Here is a 24,388-nt window from a genome sequence, read left to right on the forward strand (position 1 = left end):
CCAGTGACCCGGCCCCGCCCCCACAGGCCCCTGCATGGACGGGGCAGTGACGACTAAGACACGCGCGTAGCACAGCACACTTGGTCCCTCCCCTTCCTGTCCCTTTCCCTCCCAGGAGACAGGGGACAGAGCCAAGATGGGCGGCGCCCGACTTGCCCCTGCCCCCTCTGCCCCTCGGGAGGGAAGAAGGGCTGCTGAAAGCTCGGCGGGGCCGGGCTGGCTCCTGCTCAGAGAAAGGACAGGAAGCGGGGGCTGCTGAGGACAGGGCCGCGGGGGGTGAGTCACAGGGCAGTGGGACTGACCGGCTGCTTCCTGTGAGCACACTGGCCCCCCTCCGAGAGCCACCTGGGGCCTGGCTGCCCCTCCCCCCGGGGACCAGCAGGCCTGGCCCCCAGGGAGGGGCTCGCCCACACCCCTGCCCACGTCCTCAGTGGACTGTGCACTGCCCAGGCTCCCCCGGGCTGTACTTCCTGGGTGGGGTGGTCTCTGGCCTCCGCAGGCACTTCCCCTGTCCCCCCCAGGAGGCAGCTCTGAGACCCCAAAGAGGCAGGTAAGAGTTCTGCTGGAGTCTGCAAGTGGCAGGCGTGGGGCGGACACACAGCCCCAGCTCCCCGGGTGGCTGCACCCTCGGCGCTCCAGGTCACTGCCAGCCCCAACTGGTTGGGGACTGTGTGAGTCTGCTTCCCATCCAGCTCCCTGCCTGTGGCCTGGGAAAGCAGTCAAGGACGGCCCAAAGCCTTGAGACCCTGCACCTGTTTGGGAGACCCAGACGTAGCTCTCGGCTCCTGGCTTCAGATCAGCTCATCTCCAGCCATTGCAGCCACTTGGGGAGTGAACCAGTGGGTGGAAGACACCGCCACCCCCAGCCGCGAGTGTGTCTCCCTCTCTATTGGCAAACAAGGAAAGGATCACCCAGACATTCCTCGGAATGTGCCCCGTGCCTGAGCAGTGCCTCTCAGCCACACAGGCTCCGTTGAGGCGGCCAGTAGGCCACATGGGACCATCCTCCTTGACTTGGAGATGGCTGGTCAGAGAGGACAGCTGCTCCTTTGCCTATAGACAGGACCAAGAGGACAGCCGGCTGAGTGGACACATGAACTGCCCGTGGCGAGTGCTGTCCAGTGAGCCGTGAGAAGGGGGACAGCCTGGGTGGGACCAGCTCCAGGCCGGACCTGGGACCCTGCGGCCTCTGTGGTTCACCACGTGCTCGCCCCTCACCCAGGCAGCGGAAGGTCTCTCTCCCCTCCCGCTGCTGCCCACCACAGCCTGCCCACTCCCGGCCCCAGGGAATGTGGCTCCAGCTGTTCACTCGGCCGGAAACCGGCCCTTGTCGCTTCTCTCCCAGGCTGTCACCCTGCAGGGCAGCTCAGAGGTTACTCTCTCAGGAAGCCTTTCTCAATGCCCCCCACGCCCAGCTCCCATTGTCTGCCAACCGGGACTCCCGTTGTCATTGCTGGTATTTGCCACATTTAAAACTACACAAGTATGGGTGATGCTGGCCTCCCCACCCCCATCCACAGGGCAGAGGCTGTGTACTGAGGCTGGGCTGGAGGTCTTGTACCTGCACGTGGCAGGAGCTGGATCATGTTGGTGGGAAGATGGGTGGAAGAAGGGGCTAGATGGATGATTGAGCGACTAATGAATGGATGGACACATAACGGGTACATGGACAATGGTGGGCTGGATAGATGACGGGTGGCTGGTGGGTGGATGATGGGTGGACGATGGTGGACAACAGTGGGTGGATGATGGATGGACGGAGGTGGGTGGAAGATGGAGTGGACGGAGGTGGGTGGATGATGGAGTGGACGGAGGTGGGTGGACGATGGATGGACGGAGGTGGGTGGATGATGGAGTGGACGGAGGTGGATGGATGATGGAGTGGATGGCGGTGGGTAGATGATGGAGTGGACGGTGGTGGGTGGATGATGGAGTGGACGGAGATGGGTGGATGATGGAGTGGACGGTGGTGGATGGATGATGGAGTGGACGGAGGTGGGTGGATGATGGAGTGGACGGAGGTGAGTGGATTAGTAGATGGAGGGATGGACGGATAGAGGAATTGAAGGATGGATGATGCTGGACAGACAGAGGATGCATAAATGAATAGATGATGGATGGGCTGCAGATGGCACAGCCCCCCGGGGCCTTGAGAGCTCTGTCAGAGTGTTGGTTTAGAAGGCTCTTCTGGAAGGTGTTGGAGGGATCGCTGGGGTGTCAGCAGCTCATTGTTCATGTGCGGTCAGCAGTTTCTCATGCAGCTGCAGCTCCCTGTCCTAGTCCACTCCCCTGTGGGAACCCAGGCTCTCCTGACACCTCTCTACCCTGGGAAGCATTTGTGGAACGGACGGGCAGCATGTGTGAGAGCCACGCTGGCAGCTTGGGGCAGCAGGGTGACTTCCATCCCGGGCACTGGCTGAGTGGCATCAGCTGCCCCACGCAGCAAAGGGAACATTCCAAGGGCACATTGCCAGCCTACTGTCATCAGGTTCTGGCTCATAAAGGCCTCTGAGGACTTCATTGTCTGGAGAATTCCTGGTCCCACAGACAAGAGACGGGTCAAGATGCTTGTGCCCACACCCTCAGGCCCCATCCTTGCTTCTTGTGGTCAAGGCATGCTGGCCAGGGGAACAGACAGCTGGGGGCACAGCTGCCCTAGATGCCAAGTGCCACGGGCTGGGCTTCTGAGGTCCCTCTGGCTCTGTGATGCCAGTCCTGAGTGGTGGCATCTCTCAGGTGGCGCACCCCTACCAGGTGCGTGAATTCACCACCCAGCCGCCTTTCATGGAGCCAGGAATGGGTAGTCCAGGTGGAGGGCTCTCCACAGCCAGGAAGCAGCTCTGCTGTTGGGTCACCTGGGCCATTCCCACCGTGTAAGCTTCAGGCATCAAGAGGAGAGATGGCAACTGGTTGGCCGTGGGGTTGAGGCAAAAGCAGCTCCCTGCAGTGTGGTAGCTGTGGGGGCATGCCCCAGCCAGGCTGGAACCAACGCTGGGGACTCAGGCCAAAGCCAATGCGGAAAGGCAGTGACCTAGTCCTAGGTTTTGGGCAGCCATTGTACCAAGTGGTGCCAGGCTCTGCCTGCTGGCCACCTGGAAGCAAGCTCTAGGGTTTTTAGAATATGGAATTGCTGCCTAGGGACACCCATGGATAAGGCCAGTGTGAGTGTAGGTGAGAGACGAATTCTGGGGGATTCCCAGCAACAGGGTCACAGAACTTTCTGGCAGACGTGGAGACTGAGACCTGGTGGTTTGGAGGGGAGAGTCCATAAGATCTGTTGGGGCCAGGCTGACTCACCAGCCCGCATGGGAATCCTGAGGTGGGCTGTTAGCATAGAGCATCACTGACTGCCACACACCTGTCCACACGAAAGCTACTGATGGGGGCCTGTCTGGCAGAGCTAGGTACCATACCTGACTGAGTGGTGGAACACGGGATGGGTCACACTTGGCAGGGTCAAGACACTAACCTGCACATGAGAGAACTAGGTCTGAGGGGGAAGTGTGGGCTGAACCCTGTGGAAATACAAGTCCTTCTGGTTAGCTCGCGAGCTGGGGTGGTGATGGGCTGAGTTAGGTGTGACCATGGAACCTGCCATCATTTACAGTTAAAGAAACCGACAACAGTCTGGGCAGGTCAAGGCAGCAGCACCTAAATGTGCATCCTAAAATAGGATGTGGGGTGAGCCGAGTTGCGGACTGGGCAGGGCCGAGCAAACCTCAACTCACAAGGAAGAACAGAAATCATGATGGAGCACAGGTCATGCCAAACTAGGCTCTTACACCAACTGGTCTGCATGAGCCAGGGATACTAGGCCACAGCATCGAAGGCAAAGGCTGAGACATGTGAGGGGCTAAGCCAACTGGGTCAGAGCAACCACTGGTATGCGTGTAATCAAGGGCAGAGAATAGACCTAGTTGGGGAGCTGGGAGAGTACACCCTTCCTGGGTTGGGGTTCCCACGGGAGAGTGTGGGGGCCTGAGTGGGGGCTGCATTCTGGTCTGGGTATGGTTGTAATCTCCCTTGGCACAAGTGTAAACTGGGACTGGGTACACCTAGCCTGGCTAGACTTCAGCACCATCTGGTGCTCTGGAGAACCTGAGTAGATGTAGAATGGACTAGGCTGGGTCTCTGTCCCTACTGAGCCATGTGTGAGCCATGTCTGGGTATGGACAAGCCTTGGCTGGGCTGAAACGTCCAACAGTAAGAAATGGAATGGGTTGAAGGCCAGCAAGGAGGTCTGACCCATGCACCCACCAGTATGTGCAAGATCTGGCATAGGGAGAGGTTCTGATGGAGGAGCTTGGGAAACTCCTCTGTCGAGACACAGTCCCTGCAGGTGAACGCAAGAACCATGATAGGGAGCAACCCAGACCAGGCCAGGGAAAGGTACCCACCGTTATACATTTGGCATAGATCAGTGGCAGACCAGGCTGAACCAGTTCACATCACCTACTGGTGAATCCAAGCATCAGATTAGAGTGTGTGTTGGGTCAGGTTCGGTTGCGACACATACCAGTACACATTAAGGAATGCCACGGTGAGGTGAGCCGTGCCAGATGTGGCTGCAGCACCCAAGCAGCACACGTGAAAACCAGGCGGGGAGGGGACAAAGCCGGCAGGGGGAATATGGGCTCCCCTGCTGGACAACCACTCCCACTGGAAAGTGTGAGCTGGGATGGGGCAGACCAGACCAGACAGGGCTACAACACCTCTGGGTCTCATGTGAGCTAGATCAGTGAAAAGCCAGGTTGGGATGACTGTTCCGACTGGTGCAAGCATAAATTAGAGTGGATGAGGGTTGATTGAGCTTTGCCGCAGCATCAGCTGGCAGAGGCTGGCACTGGAGGCTAAATCTGTCAAGTTAAACTCCAGAACTACCTGGAGAGTGCATAATCCAGGACTGGGAGTGGCCTAGTAGGGAAACAGTGGGCATCTCGCTCTTGAGTTACTGCTCCCACTGGAGAACATGAAAACCAGAACAGGGGCAGGGGTGGCTAGACAGAAAGGCACCTGCCAGTATGTGTGTGGGCTGGATACTAGGTTGGTTGGGTTGAACTATGCTTCAATGCCCATTGACAAGTACAAGAGCTAAGTGGGGTTGTGGGACAGACTGAACAAGTCTGCAGTACACACTGGCAAGCATGGGAACCAGGACAGGGGGCAGGCCTGGTAGGGGTTATGGGGAGTCACCCCAACTAGGCTGCAGTTCCCACCGGTTTGCGTGAGGGTCGAGTATGAAGTGGGCAGGATTGGGCTGGAATGCAACACCCACTGGTTCATGTGGAAGTCAGGGCTGGAAACAGAACTGACCCAGCAATTGCAACGACCAGCATGTGCATAAGCTGATTGGGGCGATGGACTGTGCCAGGCGCTGTACTGGAAAATACACACAAGAATCAGGTCTGGGATCACCTCAGATGAAGTTTCTTTGGAGATCCTTCCAACTGAACTGCTGATCTCAGAATCCCAACCATGAAGAGACTATGTCAGCAGTGGATTCTGAATAGATTTCATCGTGCTTGGAATGGCGAGATTAGCAGCAATGCAGAACTGTTGAATTTTCAAAACTGCTTGAGCAGGACCCTCAGAGCGTGCCCCACATCGGGGACCTGGGATGGGTGGGAGGCTGGGTGGGGCTTCTCCCTTTGTTTCTCCCTGACCCCAGATACAGGGGGAAATGATTTTAATGTGGAAACAATGATATTACCCACTTTCCTATAATCAACTATGTACCCTAATCAACTATGTAAGATTATAAGCAAAAATAACAACAACAAAAAAACTAGATAAATAAATGATACATTCATTCTTTAAAAAAAAGGGGGCGGGGAGGAGGATGGCAGAGGCCAGTGTTGTGGCTGCAGTGACTAAGCCGTGGTGGCCTGGGACACTGGCATCCCACACGAGCTCCAGCTCCTATCCCGGCCGCTGCCGCATCTGGAAAAGCAGCACGCGATGGCCTAAGTGTTGGGGATACCTAGATGAGTTCCTGGCTCCTGGCTTCTGCCTGGGCCAGCCCTGCTCATTGGGGGCATTTGAGGATTGAACCAGTGAATGGAAAATCTCTCTCTCTCTTTCTGTCTCCTTCTCTCTCTCTCCTTCCGTGTCTTTCTGTCACTCTGCATCCCAGAGAAACAGAAGCAATCTGTAAGTCCCTGTGCAGCAGGGACAAGGCTCCCGAGGTGGATAGGCCAGGAGGGCTCTGCCCAGCCAGCTGGGGTGAGCCCCCCCGAGGCAGCCCCAGGGAATGCCGCCAGACGCCCCAAAGCCGGGCTTCCGCTCTGCAGAACCACCAGGGTGTGAGTCTCTGCTCTGGGCAGTTGGCAGCCTCTTGGGCTCCATGTTCGGGTTCATGCTTTGCCCCTCCGATGGCCAGCATGGCCTTGGCCTGATGTGGCTGCATCTTTAAAGAGTCAGCATGGATCCGGGACTGGGAGGGTTATGCAGTTGTGGAAGTGAAAACTGCCTCCCGCGGGGACCCTGGGAGGGCTCACGGGGTGTGGCACCCACAGCTTAGTGTCTTGGGGTAGACCAGACAGAGTCACCACAATGACAGTTCAGCACAGCAGTGGTCAGCGGCCGCTATGGACGCGACCACAAAACAGGCTACACCTCACATGGGGACAAGTGTCACAGCCATGGGAACCAGGAAGTACAGCCCCCAGGACCTTGCTGATTCTAGCAGCCAGTAAATGCAGGAAGCTTCAGCCAGTAACAGAGCAGCTGGTTCTGAACCCTTTCCCATTGCCGAGGCGGGATGCAGCAACAAGCTACAATTGCAAGAAATCAATCGACAAATGGATTTCCTAGTGCTTGGTGATTGCCATGGCTGTGCTGCCCACCAACCCATCCTCGCCTCAGGGGTCCAGAGCGGCCCCTCTGCTCGCTCACACGTCCGCGGGCCCTGTCGGCTGCTCCTGGCCAGGTCCGGTCTGCGTTGCTCCTCTTTGCACCTGGCCCGCCCTGAGAGACCAGGCCATGGGAGCACCTTCAAGCCTCTGCCTGCCCTGCCCTGCTGTGTCGGCCCCGGCCTAGGCAAACCCGTGCAGCAGCCCCGAGTAGGCAGAGCTCAAACCCACCCGGCGCTGGGAGCCCGTGTCGGGGCTTGGATAGGCAAGGACACCCCAGAAAGGGTCATGGACGTGGAATGAGAAGGGACGTCTGTTTTTACAAGATCATTGAAATCTGTGCGGTTTTATTTTGTTGTTCATGATCCACAACATTTTTTTTTAAAAAGATTTATTTATTTATTGGAAAGTCAGATATACAGAGAGGAGGAGACACAGAGAGGAAGATCTTCCGTCCGATGGATGATTCACTCCCCAAGTGAGCGCAACGGCCGGTGCTATGCCGATCCGAAGCCAGGATCCAGGAACTTCTTCTGGGTCTCCCACATGTGTGCAGGGTCCCAAGGCTTTGGGCCGTCCTCGACTGCTTTCCCAGGCCACAAGCAGGGAGCTGGATGGGAAGTAGAGCTGCTGGGATTAGAACCGGTGCCCTTATGAGATCCTGGTGCTTTCAAGGCGAGGACTTTAGCCGCTAGGCCACGCCGCCGGACCCGATACACAACATTTTAAAAGATTTTCAGAGATGGGGGCGGAGGCAGGGAGGCAGATCTGTCATCTGCTGGTTCATTACCTTGAATACCTGCAGCAGCCAAGGCTGGGCCCCGACACAGCCGGCAGCCAGAAGCTTCATCCTGGTCTCCCCCACGGATGGGCCCAAACACTTGGTTCATCACTGTTGCCTTCTGGGGCATGAATGCAGGGCGCTGGATCTGAAGCAAAATGGGCTGCCGGCGCCACAAGAGGCAGCTTAGCCCGTGGCACTACAACACCAGCCCCACCCCCGACACACATTTCCCACGAGCATTTGAAGACCCCTCCCGTCGTCCAGTATTGGGATCGTGGTGGTTCGGATCCGTGCTCTGCTGTCCTCTGGGGATGCCATAACAAGAGAGCCACAGGGCATGCCGCTCCGGGTGGGTGGGTGGGCGCGGGGTCCAGCCGGGCACTCGCAGGCTTTGTCTGGGGCTGGGACAGACCCGCAGGAAGCAGGCCAGCTCGCCCCCGCCTGCCCCTCACCCTGCAGCACCTGTGAGATTCTGGGGTTCTGACGCCTTGCTTCAGTCCAAGGCCACGCAGCCCAACCTGCCTCAGGCCTGTCCTCATGCCAGTATCCTGTTTTGTTCTAGAATTTCCTCTTGTCTAGACGAGTTTCCTCGGTGTCCCGTCATGGTGTCCACCTGGCGTTTCGGGAGGCATCCCCGTGCTGCTCGCTGCGGTGTCCCTGGCGCATGCAGGGCGGGACGTCAGTGACAGTGTTCCCCCGGGCGGTTCCGGAAGACGGGCGTCTGGCGAGCGTCTAAGGCCCTGAGATGCCACGTCCCATGTCGGAGTACCTGTCTCTCCTCTCTCTGTAAGTCTGCCATCCAAATAAAAATAAATACATCTTTTAAAAAGACATTTTAATAAGTAAAATTTCCAGACACTTTTGGCAGCTCCGTGGCATTTCCGAGCTGCTTGCACTGCTAACGTTTCGAACAGGCGGGCTTCACGCAGGCCCAGCGGTAGCGGTGGACTCACTTCCTCCTTCAGCTCCCGGCAGTTTCTCACCGCAAGCGTTTGAGGCTGTTAGTGGTGGCGGGCGAGTGTGGCATTATTACATCTCACCAGAGAAATGAACTTTGAGCCTCTTCCTCGCTACTATTTGAGACTCCTCTCTACTGTGACCAGCACCCCTGCCTCGCTAAGCCAGCACCTGCTTGACGCTTGTCTTATTTCGTCATGGTGCTGCCATCCACTGGCTCGCACGCCAGAGGCCTCGAATCTGGACCCCCATCTGTGCGACAGAGGCCCCGGCACGCGGGCCGTTACCCAGGCTTCCCCAGGCGTGAGCAGGAAGCTGAGCAGCCGGGACTTGAACCAGCACTCAGGTGTGTGGGGCCAGTATCTGAAACAGCAACTGAACCCATCCCACCACGGTGCCAGCCCCACCCAGAAATCAACGCCAACATTTAACCAGAAACCCCTGGAGACTCACGGACACCTTGCCGCAGCTTTCGTCCTGACACACCCAGCGCTTGTCATTGCCGCTGTGTTCACAAAAGGCTGCTCCTTCTGCGGGCTGACATTTCTTTCCAAGTTATTATCTTTCGTATTTTTTTTTAAGGCCGAGAGTTTTCAACCGTAGGTTCAGACCCCAAACATTTGCGAAATGGCACGGGCTGAGCCAAGACCAGGAGCTGGAAGCCTCAGGTTTCCTCCCGGCCTCCGCCCCGGGTGCAGGGAGCACGCCCCTGGCCATCGTGCCCTGCTTTCTCAGGCGCTTGCGGGGAGCTGAGCGGGAAGAGGAGCTGCCATCCGGGATGAGGCAGTGTACGGGCATACTTCCGGAAGTTCGTGGAAAGGGGGGCTAAATGAGGAGTTTACTCCAGTGCCGACCGTGTTTGTAATCCACGCAAAGTTTTGCACAGCATACATTTTAAAAAGATTTAGTTACGATTTATTTGTTTTTATTTAAAAGGCAGAGTTAGAGAGCCGGGAGGAGACAGACAAGAGAGAGATCTTTCGTCTGCTGGTTCACTCCCCAAATGGCCGCAACAGCCGGACCTGAGCCAATCCATAAGCCAGGAGCCAGAAGCTTCTTCCGGGTCTGCCACACTGAGTGCAGGGTCCCAAGAAGACTTGAGCCAACTTCCATCAGCAGGGAGCTGAATCGCAAGTGGAGCAGCTAAGACTTGACCCAGTGCCCATGGGGGATGCTGGCAACCACAGGAGGGGCTTACCTTACCACACACGGTGCGGCCCTGTAACATGCACTCTCCACAGACTTTCTGAAGATCCCCTTACAGGCACACTTCTCAAACTTTTTTTTTCCAGCAAAATCAACTAATCTCTTACTGCCTTTTTCAGGGCCACTGTCCCTATGCGTCTGTCCTCTCGGGAGTCCCTGAGCCCAGGCTTCTGGCCACTGACCCCTCCCCAGTTCCCACCCAGCCAGGCATGGCGGGGGTCCCGGGGTTGTCCCCTTCTGGGAGAGCTCCAGGGTGCCTGTGGTTTCACAGATGGCTCAAGCCCTGCCACAGGCCCCTCCCTTCCGGCTGGCCACGGCCCAGGAGTCCACAACGGCTCGGCACGGGCCACCTGTTGGCAGCATTGGGCCTCGCCAATGCCCATCATTGCGTCTGCATGGCTGGACCGCTCACCCATTTCCCAGGCTGTCCTGTTTGGTGTCCCACAGGGCACTGCCCCTCTTGTGGCCCTCCTCACGCTGCTATTGCACGCCCAGATCTGCAGCCTGACTCCCAAAGCTCTGAGGGGACCGAAGCAAAGCCGCAGGTGCCCTGGGTGTCAGCAGCATCCTGGAGCTGGTCCTGTGTGGAATACCTCCCGCGGCCCTTCCACCCTGGCAGAGAGCTGCAGGTCCCACAGCGCCCACGTGGGGAGCTAGCTTCCCAGCTCTCAGGCTTTGCAACGGCGCAGCACCGGCCGTCGCGCTCACTTGGGCAGTGAACCAGCAGACGGAAGATCTTCCTCTCTGTCTCTTTCCTCTCTGTATATCTGACTTCATAATAAGAATAAATACATCTTTAAAAAAAAATTCCCTTTGCTGAATTAGCCAACACCCCCTCAGGCTTTTCCTACTTCCTTTTGCCTTCCCTCACAAAATGCTAGCAGGGCTGGCTTTCTGTGGGAAGCCACTGCCACCCAGAAGCAGCCTTGCTTTTCCGATCCACAGGGGAGGCACCCCACGGAATGCCACCTCCAGCCAGGCCGTCCCGCTGGGACACTGTCCGTGCCACCTCCTGTCTTCCCTGGGCATGCTTTCAGGATTTTGCAGGAAGCTCCACAAGATGGCATGAATCGCCTCCTGCGAGTGGAACCCCGCAGTGACACGGAGCCCAGGTCTGGGGTCCCTCATGGCACCCTCAGTCCACTGCCCTGCCCGTCTTCACCGTGACCCCCGTGCACAGCTGCCAAGTGGGGTCTGGACACCACACCACACAGACAGCTCAAGGGATACCTGAGGGGCCTTCCGGAAGAAGTGAAGCAGCTGTATGGCCACTCTCCGTGGCGTGTCGGGTTCAGGTGGGCGCTGGTTCCAGCCCTGGCTGCTCCACTTCCAATCCAGATCCCTATTTGTGGTCCTGGGAGAGCCGGAAGTCGCTCCTGGCTATGGACCAGTCCTGGGAAGTGAACCAGCTGACAGAACATCGTCTCTCTCTCCGTTTTACCTGTAAATCTGCGTTTTAAATAAAAACAAGTACATCTTCAACAACAACCTATAACCCGCTCAGGTGACATGTCTCAGAAACCCGGGGGTCGCTGTTCTCCGTTAATAGCTCCACGAGCATCTGAGGTAGTTGCTGTGTTTCACCCCCTTCCCCCCCATTTTCCAGCCCTGGAAATTAAAGCCAAGGACAGCAAAACAAGGCAAAAAACAAAATGCCCAAAAGCTCGTGGAACCAGTCCAGCCAGCAAGCGGCCCAGCGCAGGATCCCAGCAACACTGACCCCAGGGCCCTCTGGGACTCTCAAAGGAACATTCGACAGGAATTCAGGATCGCCGGAAGGAGCCAAGGCGGCTTGGGAACCGCGGTCTCGGCCGGCTGGGCCTCTGGCCATCTCCCGGCCCTGCGGCTGCTCCGGGTGTCCGGCCTCCGGGGCTGACCCGACCTGGGAACCCTGGGACGCCGCTTTTTCTGTACACCTGGCACTCGTGGTCACGCCCCCTTCCGAGAAATCCCCCCAATCGCTAGCCCGCCCAGCGTGATTGACGCGATGTCCGAGCAATGGTCATTGGCCATGGCGGACGGCGGCTCCGCCTCTCCGACGGCCCCACCTCCCTTTCATTCTGTGAAAAGGAAAAAAAAAAAACCCTTCGTCCCGCGCGTCCAATGAGAAGCGGGGCCACCCTGAAGTTCCCGCCTCTTTGGGCGCCGACCCCGCCCCAGGGCCCCAGGGACGCCCGCCCCGGGGGCGGCGGCCGCGGGCCAATCGGGAGGCGCGCCGACCGTGACGGACGGCCCGCGGCCCAATGCGCGGCGCCCGGCGCGCGCGCCGCCCCGCCCCTCCGCGCCGCGCCCCTCCCCCGCCCGCGGCCCGGCGAGTGCGGGCCTGGACGCGGCGGCGGGTCCGGCGGCCTGGGCGGCCTGGGCGGCTCGGGCGGCTCCTCGGGCGGCCCCGGCTCCTCGGGCTCCTCGGGCTCCGCGGGCTCCGCGGGCGGCCCCGGCGGACGTGGGCGCGGCGCGGCGCCCGGCCCGGCTCGCCCTCGCCGGCGGGGCGTCCATGGCCCCCGGGCGCCGGCGGGGCGCGGGCGCGGCCGCGGCCTGAGGGGGGCCATGTCCGGGGTGGTGCGGACCCTCAGCCGCTGCCTGCTGCCGGCCGAGGCCGGGGCCCGCGAGCGCAGGGCGGGCGGCGCGCGCGACGCGGAGCGCGAGGCCCGGCGGCGCAGCCGCGACATCGACGCGCTGCTGGCCCGGGAGCGGCGCGCCGTGCGGCGGCTCGTCAAGATCCTGCTGCTGGGCGCGGGCGAGAGCGGCAAGTCCACCTTCCTCAAGCAGATGCGCATCATCCACGGCCGCGAGTTCGACCAGAAGGCGCTGCTCGAGTTCCGCGACACCATCTTCGACAACATCCTCAAGGTGAGGACGCGCACCTGCGGGCCGGCCGCCGCGGTGGCATCGTTGTTTTTGTTTGCGCGGACCTCCGGGTTCCCTCCCGCCTTCCGCTCGCTTGGCTTGCTTGCTTTTTGTTTTTGTCCCCGGCTCTGTTTGCCCGCGGAGCCCGAGCGCTGGCCGGAGCCTCCCGCCTGCCCTCCCCCGCCCCCCCCTTGGAGAGGAGACGGGGTCCCGGACGGCTGCCAGGGCGCAGGGCGCAGGGCGTTCCCTGGAGCAGGACGTAGGGCGCAGGGCGTGCCCTGGAGCAGGACGCAGGGCGCAAGGCGTTCTCTGGAGCAGGACACGGGACGCGGGGCGCAGGGCGCAGGGCGTGCCCTGGAGCAGGATGCAGGACACGGGGCGCAGGGCGCAAGACGTTCCCTAGAGCAGGACGCGGGACGCAGGGCTCAGGGCGTTCCCTGGAGCAGGACGCGGGGCGTCCCCCGGAGCAGGACGCCGGGCGCAGAGCTGAGCAGGCCTGCCGTAACCTCTGGGACCTCGGGCCACTCCGGGAAGAGAGCCAAGCGCGGGACCCATCACCCCATCTGCCCCAGCTGGGCGCGACAGGGCTCCATCCACCTCCACGCCAGCTGCCAGGGCGCTAAGGGGATCCGGGAGTCACCCCTACTCCGGCCGCCCCTGACCCCATTGGGAATCTGACTTGGGGTGTGTTAAGCCGTCCCCCCGCCCCATGCCTGTAAACATTAACTTTACCGACTTTCTTATCAACAGAAGGATGTTTGGGAAACCACTGTTTTCCTTCCCAGGTTGTTTCGTTTTGTTTTTTACTGGTTGTAGTTCCACGCCGAACTCACTTGGTTTGTTGTGAGTGGTTCAGTAACCGGTTCCAAAGCTGCCTTTGGGTTTAGACACCAGCAGTCCTGCTGCATCCCCAGCTCCGCCATTGCTGTTTGGGTGTGTTTCTTTAGGTCAGCGGCCTGGAGAGCCTCCGGGGACATTTGGGAATATTTGTGTCTGCCTGGAGCTCTGGTGTTCCCAGAACAGGCGCTGTGCAAGGCTGCCGTGGCTCTGGCCCACGGAGCCCACAAGGGTGCGGAGAGGTTAAAATCCAGAAGGCAGGTGGCAGAACTGGGACCCGAACGTGCCCGGCCCCTGTGTGTTTCACATGGAGTCCTGTGCAGTGTGAGTGTTACACGCATGCGATGGGTGCCTGCATCCCATCACACAGCAGCATGACTGGATCCGCTCGACCCCCACCGGGATGCAGGGCACCACATGCTGTCCTCACCCTGCAGACCCCTCTCTCTGACCTTGGCAGCGACTGATCCATTCTCTGTGCTTTTGTTATTGCAAGCATAACATAGAAACTGACCTTTGTCACTGCCCGTGGCCCCTGGGGCTGTGTGTGCCACCCTCCTGTGTTTCAGTACCGTTTGCTGAAAAGCTTAGATTTCTTCCCTTTGTCAATCTGAAGTATTCCACCCGCGTTGGGCTGTGTCTGTGTGGCTGCACACCTGGCACACAGCCTTGGCGGTGTGTCACGGGGCATCTCCGTGGCCTTCCCGGAGCACAGGCCTTGGCGGTGTGTCGCGGGGCATCTCCGTGGCCTTCCTGGAGCACAGGCCTTGGCGGTGGTTGTGGGGCCTCTCCGTGGCCTTCCCGGAGCACAGAGGTCTTCATTTTCTAAAGCAGCCGTGGTTGGTGTCATACCTGCATTTCAGTGTCCCTGGGCTTGTTGCTGGCTGGCGAAGTGCCTGGCGCTTGCACAGTGCTTTGCTGCACGTGGTGGCTCACACAGCCGCCTGCTCAGCTCTGGGCGCCTGTGCCTGGGTGCTCCAAGTTCTGGGGGCTCTGCACTCCTTTCTTGCCTGTAGAGGGTCCGGTGCTGTGCCAGGTCAGAGCGGTGTGCAGGGATCCTGTCCCTCCCCGAGCTGGTCCGGTGCTGTGCCAGGTCAGAGCGGTGTGGACGGATCCTGTCCCTCCCCGAGCTGGTTTGGCGTTTCAGGTGTGTCAGTGTTCTGGACTTTTTCCTTCTAACCAAAAGTGACCGACCTTTTATCACATTCATTTTTTCTGTGGTTCTGCCATTTCCAGTTGCGCTTGTTTGGGCTCGTTAACGTCTCTTCTGCTCGCTGTGCATTCATCTTGTTCGTTTTGTTCTGGTTTCTCGAAGTAGGGACTTGGGCTGTGTACGGAGGCCTTTCTTCCTCGCTAACATGAGCAGCTGAGTGCTGCCCGCCGCACACGGCCTCGGCTGTGTCCGCGGGTCTGCACGTGCTGGGTTTTGGTATTTACTCCAGTTCGTGTCAGTGTTTGCTCTTTTCACAGTGTTGTCTTTGCTGACTAGACTTGGGGAGTTTCTGTGTTTTCGGAGAGTTCCCTGGTTCCTGGAGTGACTCCTGCGCTCAGGGGCTATGCAGTGACACCCCAGCAAATCTGCCGAAAGTGGAATTAAAATGTAAACTTATTTTGGTGTCATGCATTGAAGTCCATGCATTGTTTTCTCATAATATGTATTTTTTAAAAAAGATTTCTTTATTTTTTTGTCTTGCTTTATTAGAAAGTCTGGTTTACAGAAAGATCTTGCATCTAGCGGTTCACTCCCCAAGTGGCCGTAGTGGCCGGAGCTGAGCTGATCTGAAGCCAGGTGCTTCTTTCAGGTCCCCACTTGGGCTAGGGGCCCAAAACTAGGACCATGTTCCATTGTTTTCCCATTACGGCCATGAGCAGGGAGCTGGATGGGAAATGCGGCAGCTGGGACACGGACCAGTGCACCTAGGGGTGCCGACTGTTGGATGTGGCAGATTCACAGCACTGGCCCTATAATATGTGTTTGCCCTGAGTTTTTTGAGGATCTTTTCTCTGTATAACTTCTAAAAACTTTTCATTTTTTAAGATCTACTTATTTGAGAGGCAGAATGTATGAAGAAAATGAAAACAAGAGCGACAGATTTCATGCTCTGGTTCGCTGCACAACCGATGGCCTTGGCCGGAGCCTGGCTGGCCAGCTCTCCTATGTGGCTGTGACGGCCTCGGCCGGAGCCTGGCCGGCCAGCTCTCCCATGTGGCTGTGATGGCCTCAGCTGGGCCAGACGAAGCCAGGAGGCCGGAGCCTGGCCGGCCAGCTCTCCCGGGTGGCTGTGATGGCCTCGGCCGGAGCTGGCCGGCCAGCTCTCCTGTGTGACTCCCTGGATCAAAGGGGAGCAGCCAGCACTCACACCAGCCCTGGCCCATGGGTTCCATTTTCTGAGGTTTGTGTCCCTGTGTGGCTGAGTGCTCCGGAGGTGTCTGCATGTCCTTGCGTGCCTCCAGTCCTGGGGCTGCACTGTGCTGTCTCCCCTTAGTGGGTCTGTCTGGTTCTCTGGTGTGTGAGCTTTGGGGATGTCTGTGCCTTTGGCGTTGCCTCTGCCCCTCGTCGGCTCCGGGGAGTCCCATCCCACAAGTCTACCTTAGACCCTCGCGTGCAGCTCTGTCTGTCCATCATTTTACTTTTCATCTGCCATTGTTGTTGTTTAAGATTTATTTATTTTTATTACAAAGTCAGATATACAGAGAGGAGGAGATACAGAGAGGAAGATCTTCCATTTGATGGTTCACTCCCAAAGCGGCCTCAATGGCTGGAGCTGAACCAATCTGAAGCCAGGAGCCAGGAGCTCTCCTGGGTCTCCCATGCAGGTGCAGGGTCCGAATGCTTTGGGCCGTCCTCCACTGCTTTCCCAGGCTACAAGCAGGGAGCTGGGTGGGAAGCGGGGCCGCTTGGGATTAGAACCGGTGCCCATATAGGATCCCGGCATGTTCAAGGCGAGGACTTTAACCACTACGCTGTCGTGCTGGGCCCCGTTATAACTGATTTGGAATTTTGACAAATTTGAAATTTTGGTTTTCAAATCTGTTACACATGTGCAGAGAGAGATGAAGAAGTATCTTTCATTGATGGGTCGGCTCCCCACGGGCCAGGCTGAAGCCAGGAGCTCCGTCCAGGTCTCCCATGTGGGCGCAGGAGCTTTTCCGGGCATATGTGGCTCCAGGTTAGAGCTAGTGGCCTGGGGAAGGCCGTGTGGGACACCCCGTGAGGCTGTTGGCTTCAGTTATCTGCGAAATGATCCAGGGGACGGAGGAGCCATCTCTCTGTGGCACTCTGTAACTCTCACTTTGAAATAAATAAGTAAGCATTAAAAAAAAATTTTTTTTTCTCTATTGGAAGATCAGGCATGGAGCTGGATGGGAAATGGGGCCGCTGGGATTAGAACTGGCACCCATCTAGGATCCCAGCACGTGAAAGATGAGGGCTTTAGCCACTAGGCCACTGCACCAGGCCCACTCTTATTGTCTCTTTTTACCTGTTGTGCCGATGTTCTGAAATCTCGAGCTTTTTCTGCTGTCGCTTCCCTTCTGGTCAGAGAGCTCCGGCCAGCCATTCATTGCAGGCACGGCTCCTCGCTCTCTCTCATCCTGTCTTTCCCCGTTGCTTGCTCTGCGCTCAGAGCTGGCTGCTGTGTCCTCTTAGTGCCCATCAGCTGCCCGCTGCTGCCCCTGCCTGGCCACACTCCGGCCCCTGCACCTCCTGTGTCTGTGTCCGAGACCACTTCTGCGTGTCATGTATGTTGGCTCAGCTTCCTGTGTCCACGTGGAATCACTGTCAAACTTCCGCCAGGTCTGAAGCGCTTCCAGCCATGCTTGTTTCAAGTCCTCTCGCTATCCTGCCGCCCTTGGGGACTGGCAGCGGGGTTGTTGGCTGTCACATTGCTCCCTGGGTGCCTGAGCCACTGTGGCCTTGATATGTCCCCCACTAGGCCCAGCGCTCTGCCACCTGCTTCGGGGCTGCTGGTCCTGAGTGAGGCTGTGTCCTCCCTGGGCTCACTGATGCTGCATGAGTGGGGACCAGGGATCTTCTCCCCCTCCTTCCAGGCAGAGGATGGGTGAGCCCCCGGGCCTTGCCGAGCTCAGCATCCAGCTCACCTGCTGGAGAGTGTGGGCACTGCCCAGAGGCCCTCTGTGCCTACCACCGTGAGTCCGGTCCTCCCCGCAGGCCTCAGGCTCTAGCAGAGCGCTTGTCCTCTGTGCCTTCCAGCTGGTCTACCTGAAGACCCCACAGGAGGCGATAGGACGGCCAAAAACTCCCCTCATTCCGCTTCCCCACGCTGGCTTGCCCTGAGCAGAGCCCTCCTCAGCAGGGCGGGGGGGAAGAGGGGGCCGAGTCGCTGTCCTCCTGAGTGAGTGTCCTCCTGAGTGACTGTCCTCCTGAGTGACTGTCCTCCTGAGTGAGTGACAGAGTGAGAATGTGCTCCTATCCACTCCATCCCCAGGTGCCCAGTCAGCAGGCTGCGACGGAGCGGAACTGGCTCTGTGATTGGTCAGCAGGCTGCGACGGAGCGGAACTGGCTCTGTGATTGGTCAGCAGGCTGGGACAGAGCGGATCAGGCTCTGTGATTGGTCACCAGGCTGGGACACAGTGGAGCTGGCTAGTGTGGTTGGTCATCACCACCCTGTTCTCACGTGACGCTGGTCTCACATGACCCTTGTCTCACGTGACTGCACAGTAAATTGACTTGCACCTGCTGACTGCTTTGCTGGCTGATTGTAACCAGTGAGGCTTCAGTTCACACCTTCTGTTTTTACAATTTTAAGGATAACTTTCCTCCAAGTCCTAAGTGGGCTGCACTTAAAGTTCACATACTAGTATTTCTGGGAATGTGTGACAGGATCTGTGTGTGTGTGTGTGTGTATGCTGGGGACCATTCCCTGGTCTACGTGTGACCCTGGGGTGATCCTGGGCGTTTTAATTGAAGACTCACAGCCAGTTAGCAGTGAGTGCGGTGCCCTGCGAAGGCGCTCTGCTGCGCGGACTGGAGCGCACCACCACCACCGTACCTGCGTGCGCCTCCTCAGCCTTCAGGGTGGGCTTGCCTTCTGCACTGACAGGCTGCCGATTTTACATCAGAAGGACTGGTCTGTACTTGAGACTGAAACAAAGAATCCACAAAACATCAGATGCGTGCTGCCCAGTGTTGTGGGGTGGGGTGAATGTGATCCAGGCCCCGCCCTTCGTGCAGCTGTGCTGCGGCGAGTTCAGTGCAGCATGGGAGCATACCGCCGCGCTCAGGGCCGTGCGGGAGTGTCAGCCGTGCTCAGGGCCGTGCGGGAGTGTGCGGGAGTGTCAGCCGTGCTCAGGGCCGTGCAGGGCCGTGCGGGAGTGTCAGCCGTGCTCAGGGCCGTGCGGGAGTGTGCGGGAGTGTCAGCCGTGCTCAGGGCCGTGCAGGGCCGTGCGGGAGTGTCAGCCGTGCTCAGGGCCGTGCGGGAGTGTGCGGGAGTGTCAGCCACGCTCAGCGCCGTGCGGGAGTGTGCGGGAGTGTCAGCCGCGCTCAGGGCCGTGCGGGAGTGTCAGCCGTGCTCAGGGCCGTGCGGGAGTGTGCGGGAGTGTCAGCCGTGCTCAGGGCCGTGCAGGGCCGTGCGGGAGTGTCAGCCGTGCTCAGGGCCGTGCGGGAGTGTGCGGGAGTGTCAGCCGTGCTCAGGGCCGTGCAGGGCCGTGCGGGAGTGTCAGCCGTGCTCAGGGCCGTGCGGGAGTGTGCGGGAGTGTCAGCCGCGCTCAGGGCCGTGCGGGAGTGTGCGGGAGTGTCAGCCGCGCTCAGGGCCGTGCGGGAGTGTCAGCCGTGCTCAGGGCCGTGCGGGAGTGTGCGGGAGTGTCAGCCGTGCTCAGGGCCGTGCAGGGCCGTGCGGGAGTGTCAGCCGTGCTCAGGGCCGTGCGGGAGTGTGCGGGAGTGTCAGCCGTGCTCAGGGCCGTGCAGGGCCGTGCGGGAGTGTCAGCCGTGCTCAGGGCCGTGCGGGAGTGTGCGGGAGTGTCAGCCGCGCTCAGGGCCGTGCGGGAGTGTGCGGGAGTGTCAGCCGTGCTCAGGGCCGTGCAGGGCCGTGCGGGAGTGTCAGCTGCGCTCAGGGCCGTGCGGGAGTGTCAGCCGTGCTCAGGGCCGTGCGGGAGTGTGCGGGAGTGTCAGCCGCGCTCAGGGCCGTGCAGGGCCGTGCGGGAGTGTCAGCCGCGCTCAGGGCCGTGCGGGAGTGTCAGCCGTCCTCAGGGCCGTGCGGGAGTGTGCGGGAGTGTCAGCCGTGCTCAGGGCCGTGCGGGAGTGTGCGGGAGCGTCAGCCGTGCTCAGGGCCGTGCGGGAGTGTGCGGGAGCGTCAGCCGCGCTCAGGGCCGTGCGGGAGTGTCAGCCGTGCTCAGGGCCGTGCGGGAGTGTGCGGGAGCGTCAGCCGCGCTCAGGGCCGTGCGGGAGTGCACGCCGTGCTGAGGCAGAGAAGTGATGCAAGGAAGCTGCATTCTGGCAGAGATGTCATGGAGGGCTGATCAAGGCAGTCGCAGGAGGACTCACTGAGAGGCCCCCTGTGCTCTGCTGATCTGCCGCTGAGAGGGCACGCCTTCATGGGTCTGAGCAGAGTCCGCATCAGAGCCGCGTGTTTCCCAGTGCTCAGGGGCAGTCCAAATGCAGCTGCACTGCGAGATTCACGTGCATACTGCTAATTTCGAGGGGTTCACTGGACACCCCAGATCCTAAGAGTGGGCATTCAAGTCGCAGAGGGCTGGCGGATGAAGAATTGTATGGTGTCAAGGCACCTGCCTGGTGTGTCTGTCCTCACTTTCCTCCAGGCCTGCCTGTCCCTAAATTTCCCTTGGGCCTGACGAGAGACGTGGCGTGGTGTAGTGAGAGACGTGGGCGTGGTGTGGTGAGAGACGTGGGCGTGGTGTGGGGAGAGATGTGGGCGTGGTGTGGTGAGAGACGTGGGCGTGGCGTGAGAGACGTGGGTGTGGAGTGGTGAGAGACGTGGGCGTGGCGTGGTGAGAGACGTGGGCGTGTTGCCGTGAGAGATGTGGGCGTGGTGTGAGAGACGTGGGCGTGGCGTGAGCGACGTGGGCGTGGCATGAGCGACGTGGGCGTGGTGTGGGGGAGAGACGTGGGCGTGGCGAGAGAGACGTGGGCGTGGTGTGGGGAGAGACGTGGGCGTGGTGTGAGAGATGTGGGTGTGGTGTGGTGAGAGACGTGGGCGTGGCGTGAGAGACGTGGGCGTGGCGTGAGAGACGTGGGCGTGGTGTGAGAGATGTGGGCGTGGTGTGGTGAGAGACGTGGGCGTGGTGTGAGAGACGTGGGCGTGGCGTGGTGAGAGATAAGCACGTGGCTGCTGGCACTCTGTTGCTGTGTTTGCAGACCCCAGGGAAGTGAGCACTGTTTCCGCCAGGACACACATGGTGGGGTCCGTGCAACACCAAAAGCCAAAACAGTGTCCAGAGAACCCTGCAGCCAGCGGTGGGGTTCTGGACTCAGGTCAGGGTAGGGTGCCTTGATAACTTTAACCAAGCCACTTGAGGGCAGCCTCTGCCCCTCTGTCGTCTGTCCCGAGAAGTTTGGAACGTGGCTGTGCGTGACGGTACAGGGCTCTGTGGACAGCTGACAGTGCCTTCTGTCCTGCACAGCTGGGAGTGCGTGCACAGGTCCTGTCGGCTTCCAGTGGCGCTGAAGAGTTCAACACCAGTTTTATCCACAGATGTCATCACCCGAGCAGGCTGCAAACCAGGAAAGTTGCGGTTGTATAATGGACCCCACACTTCCCATCTGAGGGGGGCAAGGGAGGTGCTGTCGCTGGGTGGTTTGACAAAGAAAACAAAGAATCTTCTTTGCATCTTGTGTCAAGTGGCCTGAAGGAACAATGGCTGCCTTTGTGTGGGTGATAATGGCCAAGCCATAACCCATCAGGGCTTCTGTGCTTCTGAGTGGGAAGCAGTGGGCATTCAGCAGCCGTGAGAGAGAGAGAGAGAGAGAGTGTGTGTGTGTGTGTGTGTGTGTGTGACACACATCTCGAGTCCCTCTGGAGGGGCCACATCGGGGGCACAGCCAAGGCATGGTTGTTACTCTTGGCAAGAATACGTGCCAGGTACATGCCAGAAGAAGGCCTTACTCACCTCTGCTCGCTTTACAAATGAATATTTATTCATTCATTAAGGAAAGAGGAAGAGGGAGAGAAAGGGGCAGAAAGAGAGAGATCTTCCATCTTCTGGTTCTCTCCCCAGCGTCCAGAACATTGGGGCTGCGCTAGGCCAAGGCCTCACCTGGGTGTGCCCGGGGCTCCCGCAGGGGGCAGGGGCCCAGGGCCTGGGGCCGCTGTCTGCATGTTCCCTGGTGCGTTAGCAGACAGCTGAGCCAAAGGAAGGGCAGCTGGGCTGCTAACTGGTGTCCATTTGGGATACTGCACCGCAGCAGAGGCTCGCCCTGCCGTGCACAGCACTGGCACCCAGCCCTGCCTGCTTAATGAGACAGAGGGCAAGTCTGTGGCCCTCAGCACCTGCTTTACCATCTAGCATGCACACCACCACAGGCCTGCAGCCAAGGACCAGCCTCAGCGGGCGTTCATTGGGGAGTGTCAGGATGTCCCACAGGGCCAGTCAGTCTCAGGGAACACGGTCAGCGTTGTCCTTACTTTGGCTGAGCGCTCGCCTGGCCATGCGTGGGGTGCCAGCCTCAGAGCTCCTGCTTGGCCAGCCAGCTCACCAGACTGCCGGGGAAAAGCACGGCCCTTCCTGCTCTAACCCTGGAGTCAGAGGCCTGGGCGTCCATGGGCTGCAGCATCTGGGATAGCCAGCAGGTGGTTCCTGCGGGGCCCTACGAGGGATGGGGTCCTGTGCTGGGCTGTGCCTAGGGTGGGTGTACAAAAGACAGTTTTCCTCATGGCAGTCGGTTTCTAGGTGTCCCGAGAGAGGAAAAGCATGGGACATAGCGGGTAGGTGGTGTGGGATCTGGCAGCCCTTGGCTGACTGAAAGGGCCACTGAGGCCAAGTGTGGGAGGTGTAGTGCAGTGTCCGCGGGCCAGGCAGCAGAGCAGGCCGGTGGTCTGCAAGCTGAGATTCTTTTTTTTTTTAAAGATTTATTTATTTTTATTACAAAGTCAGATATACAGAGAGGAGGAGAGGCAGAGAGGAAGATCTTCCGTCCGATGATTCACTCCCCAAGCGACAGCAGTGGCCGGTGCTGTGCTGATCTGAAACCAGGAGCCAGGACCCCACACGGGTGCAGGGTCCCGAGGCTTTGGGCCGTCCTCCACTGCTTTCCCAGGCCACAAGCAGGGAGCTGGATGGGAAGTGGAGCTGCCTGGATTAGAACTGGCCCCCGTATGGGATCCTGGCAAGTTCAAGGCGAGGAGTTTAGCTGCTAGGCCACGGTGCCAGGCCCCAAGGTGAGATTCTGTGTCCCAGGCCCAAGGCGGAAAAGGGGTGACTGCTGAAGACTCGCTGAGCCCCGCAGCCCCTGCACTGGAAGGAAACGGCGCATCCGTATCTGTGGGTTCCAGTTTGTGCCCCTCACCGCGCAGCTCCCGGCACGCTGAGATGCCTGCGCCAGCTCTGACTTCTGTGGCCACTTTGGAAGTTCTCTGACTCCAGGGTTAGAGCAGGAAGGGCCGTGCTTTTCCCCGGCAGTCTGGTGAGCTAGCTGGCCAAGCAGGAGCTCTGAGGAGGCTGGCGGGAGGGAGCGGCAGGAGGCACTCCCTGGGAGATGAGAAAACCGGTCATTTGCCGCCTTATCGGTACATATTTGGTAAGACTATAAAGTAATGGGACTGTGTTTGGACCAACATGCCAGCACTGCCAGAACATACTCATTAAAGCAGATGCCTCATCAAAAGTAATCATCTCGGGACAGCAAGTGAACAAACACGCGTGGAGTGGGTGTGTGCTGGGTTTGTGCCGCCGTGGAAGCTGGAGCCAGGGCTGCTGTGGGGGGCATGTCCTCTGTCCCCACTTGGCCCTCTGGGGGATTTCCTCTTCCTGCTCGGCCCGCTCGGCCTGCCTGGCTCTGCTCGGCTGCTGAACTCTACAGGGGCGCTGGACAGGCTGGGCTCAGCACCCTAGCTTCGGCCCACGGGAGTGTGTACTCCAGTCTCCACACGAGGGCTCGCAGCAGCCCGTGGGCACATCTGCTCAGCCACAAACCTAAAGCCAGACTCTAGCAAGAAAGCTGCCATTGTGCCCCGGGGATCTGGCTCTTGTTTCGATTTCCAAGTTAGTTCTAGATTTGGAAACAGAAAAATTGAGCCGTGCTTGAATCAGAACACTGCTGCCAAGGGCAGAGAACAAATTCCAGGGCCTATCAGCATCTCCTGACGTCCCCAGCGGTACCATCCCGAGAGCTGCAGGCCCAGGAGCCGGGGAAGGACGCGGGAGGCACCGCGCCTGGGCAGAGAGCTGCAGGCCCAGGAGCCGGGGAAGGACGCGGGAGGCACTGCGCCTGGGCAGAGAGGCGCTGGCAGGAGCCGGGGAAGGACGCGGGAGGCACCGCGCATGGGCAGAGAGGTGCTGGCAGGAGCCAGGAGCCGGGGAAGGACACGGGAGGCACTGCCCCTGGGCAGAGAGGTGCTGGCAGGAGCCGGAGAAGGACGCGGAGGCACCGCGCCTGGGCAGAGAGGCACTGGCAGGAGCCAGGAGCTGCTGCGCCGAGCTCGCAGCTGTGAGCTGGAGCCCCGGGACTTGCAGAGCCCAAGATGGTTTTCACGTCCTCCTCCATTTCCGCCAGAATGCACCGTGTGACCCGGGAAGACAGGTCAGCAGTCGCAGCTTCGGGAAAGGTTGGCGTAACTGGTCCCAGAGTAGGAGAGGAGCGCAGGAAGGCCTGGGGCGAAAAGGCCGAATATGAACTGGAAACTGATGGCTCTGAATGTGGGAGACCAGCAGGCACTGTGGCGCTGTGCCACAGGAACTTGAGCAGATTGCAGGGTGAGAGACCAGCATCCA

The 24,388-nt window shown here is 59.4% G+C and overlaps 1 protein-coding gene across 3 annotated transcripts in view; it reads left to right on the plus strand.

Moving 5' to 3' along the window:
* Window positions 1-12,230: 12,230 nt before the first annotated feature.
* The window catches only part of GNA12 (G protein subunit alpha 12), an 86,907-nt gene continuing 74,749 nt past the window's right edge, over window positions 12,231-24,388 (plus strand). For 2 of the 3 annotated variants that reach the window (XM_040990045.1, XM_040990048.1), the window contains exon 1: window positions 12,346-12,648. In XM_040990045.1, coding sequence (XP_040845979.1) covers window positions 12,346-12,648 — 303 coding nt within the window. Of the gene's footprint in view, window positions 12,649-24,388 lie in introns of all 3 variants that reach the window. The other variant, XM_040990047.1, reaches the window with a different exon arrangement.

Source organism: Ochotona curzoniae, unplaced genomic scaffold, assembly GCF_017591425.1.
Source record: "Ochotona curzoniae isolate NIBS_2020 unplaced genomic scaffold, NIBS_Ocur_1.0 contig_54, whole genome shotgun sequence".
Taxonomy (NCBI): Eukaryota; Metazoa; Chordata; class Mammalia; order Lagomorpha; family Ochotonidae; genus Ochotona; species Ochotona curzoniae.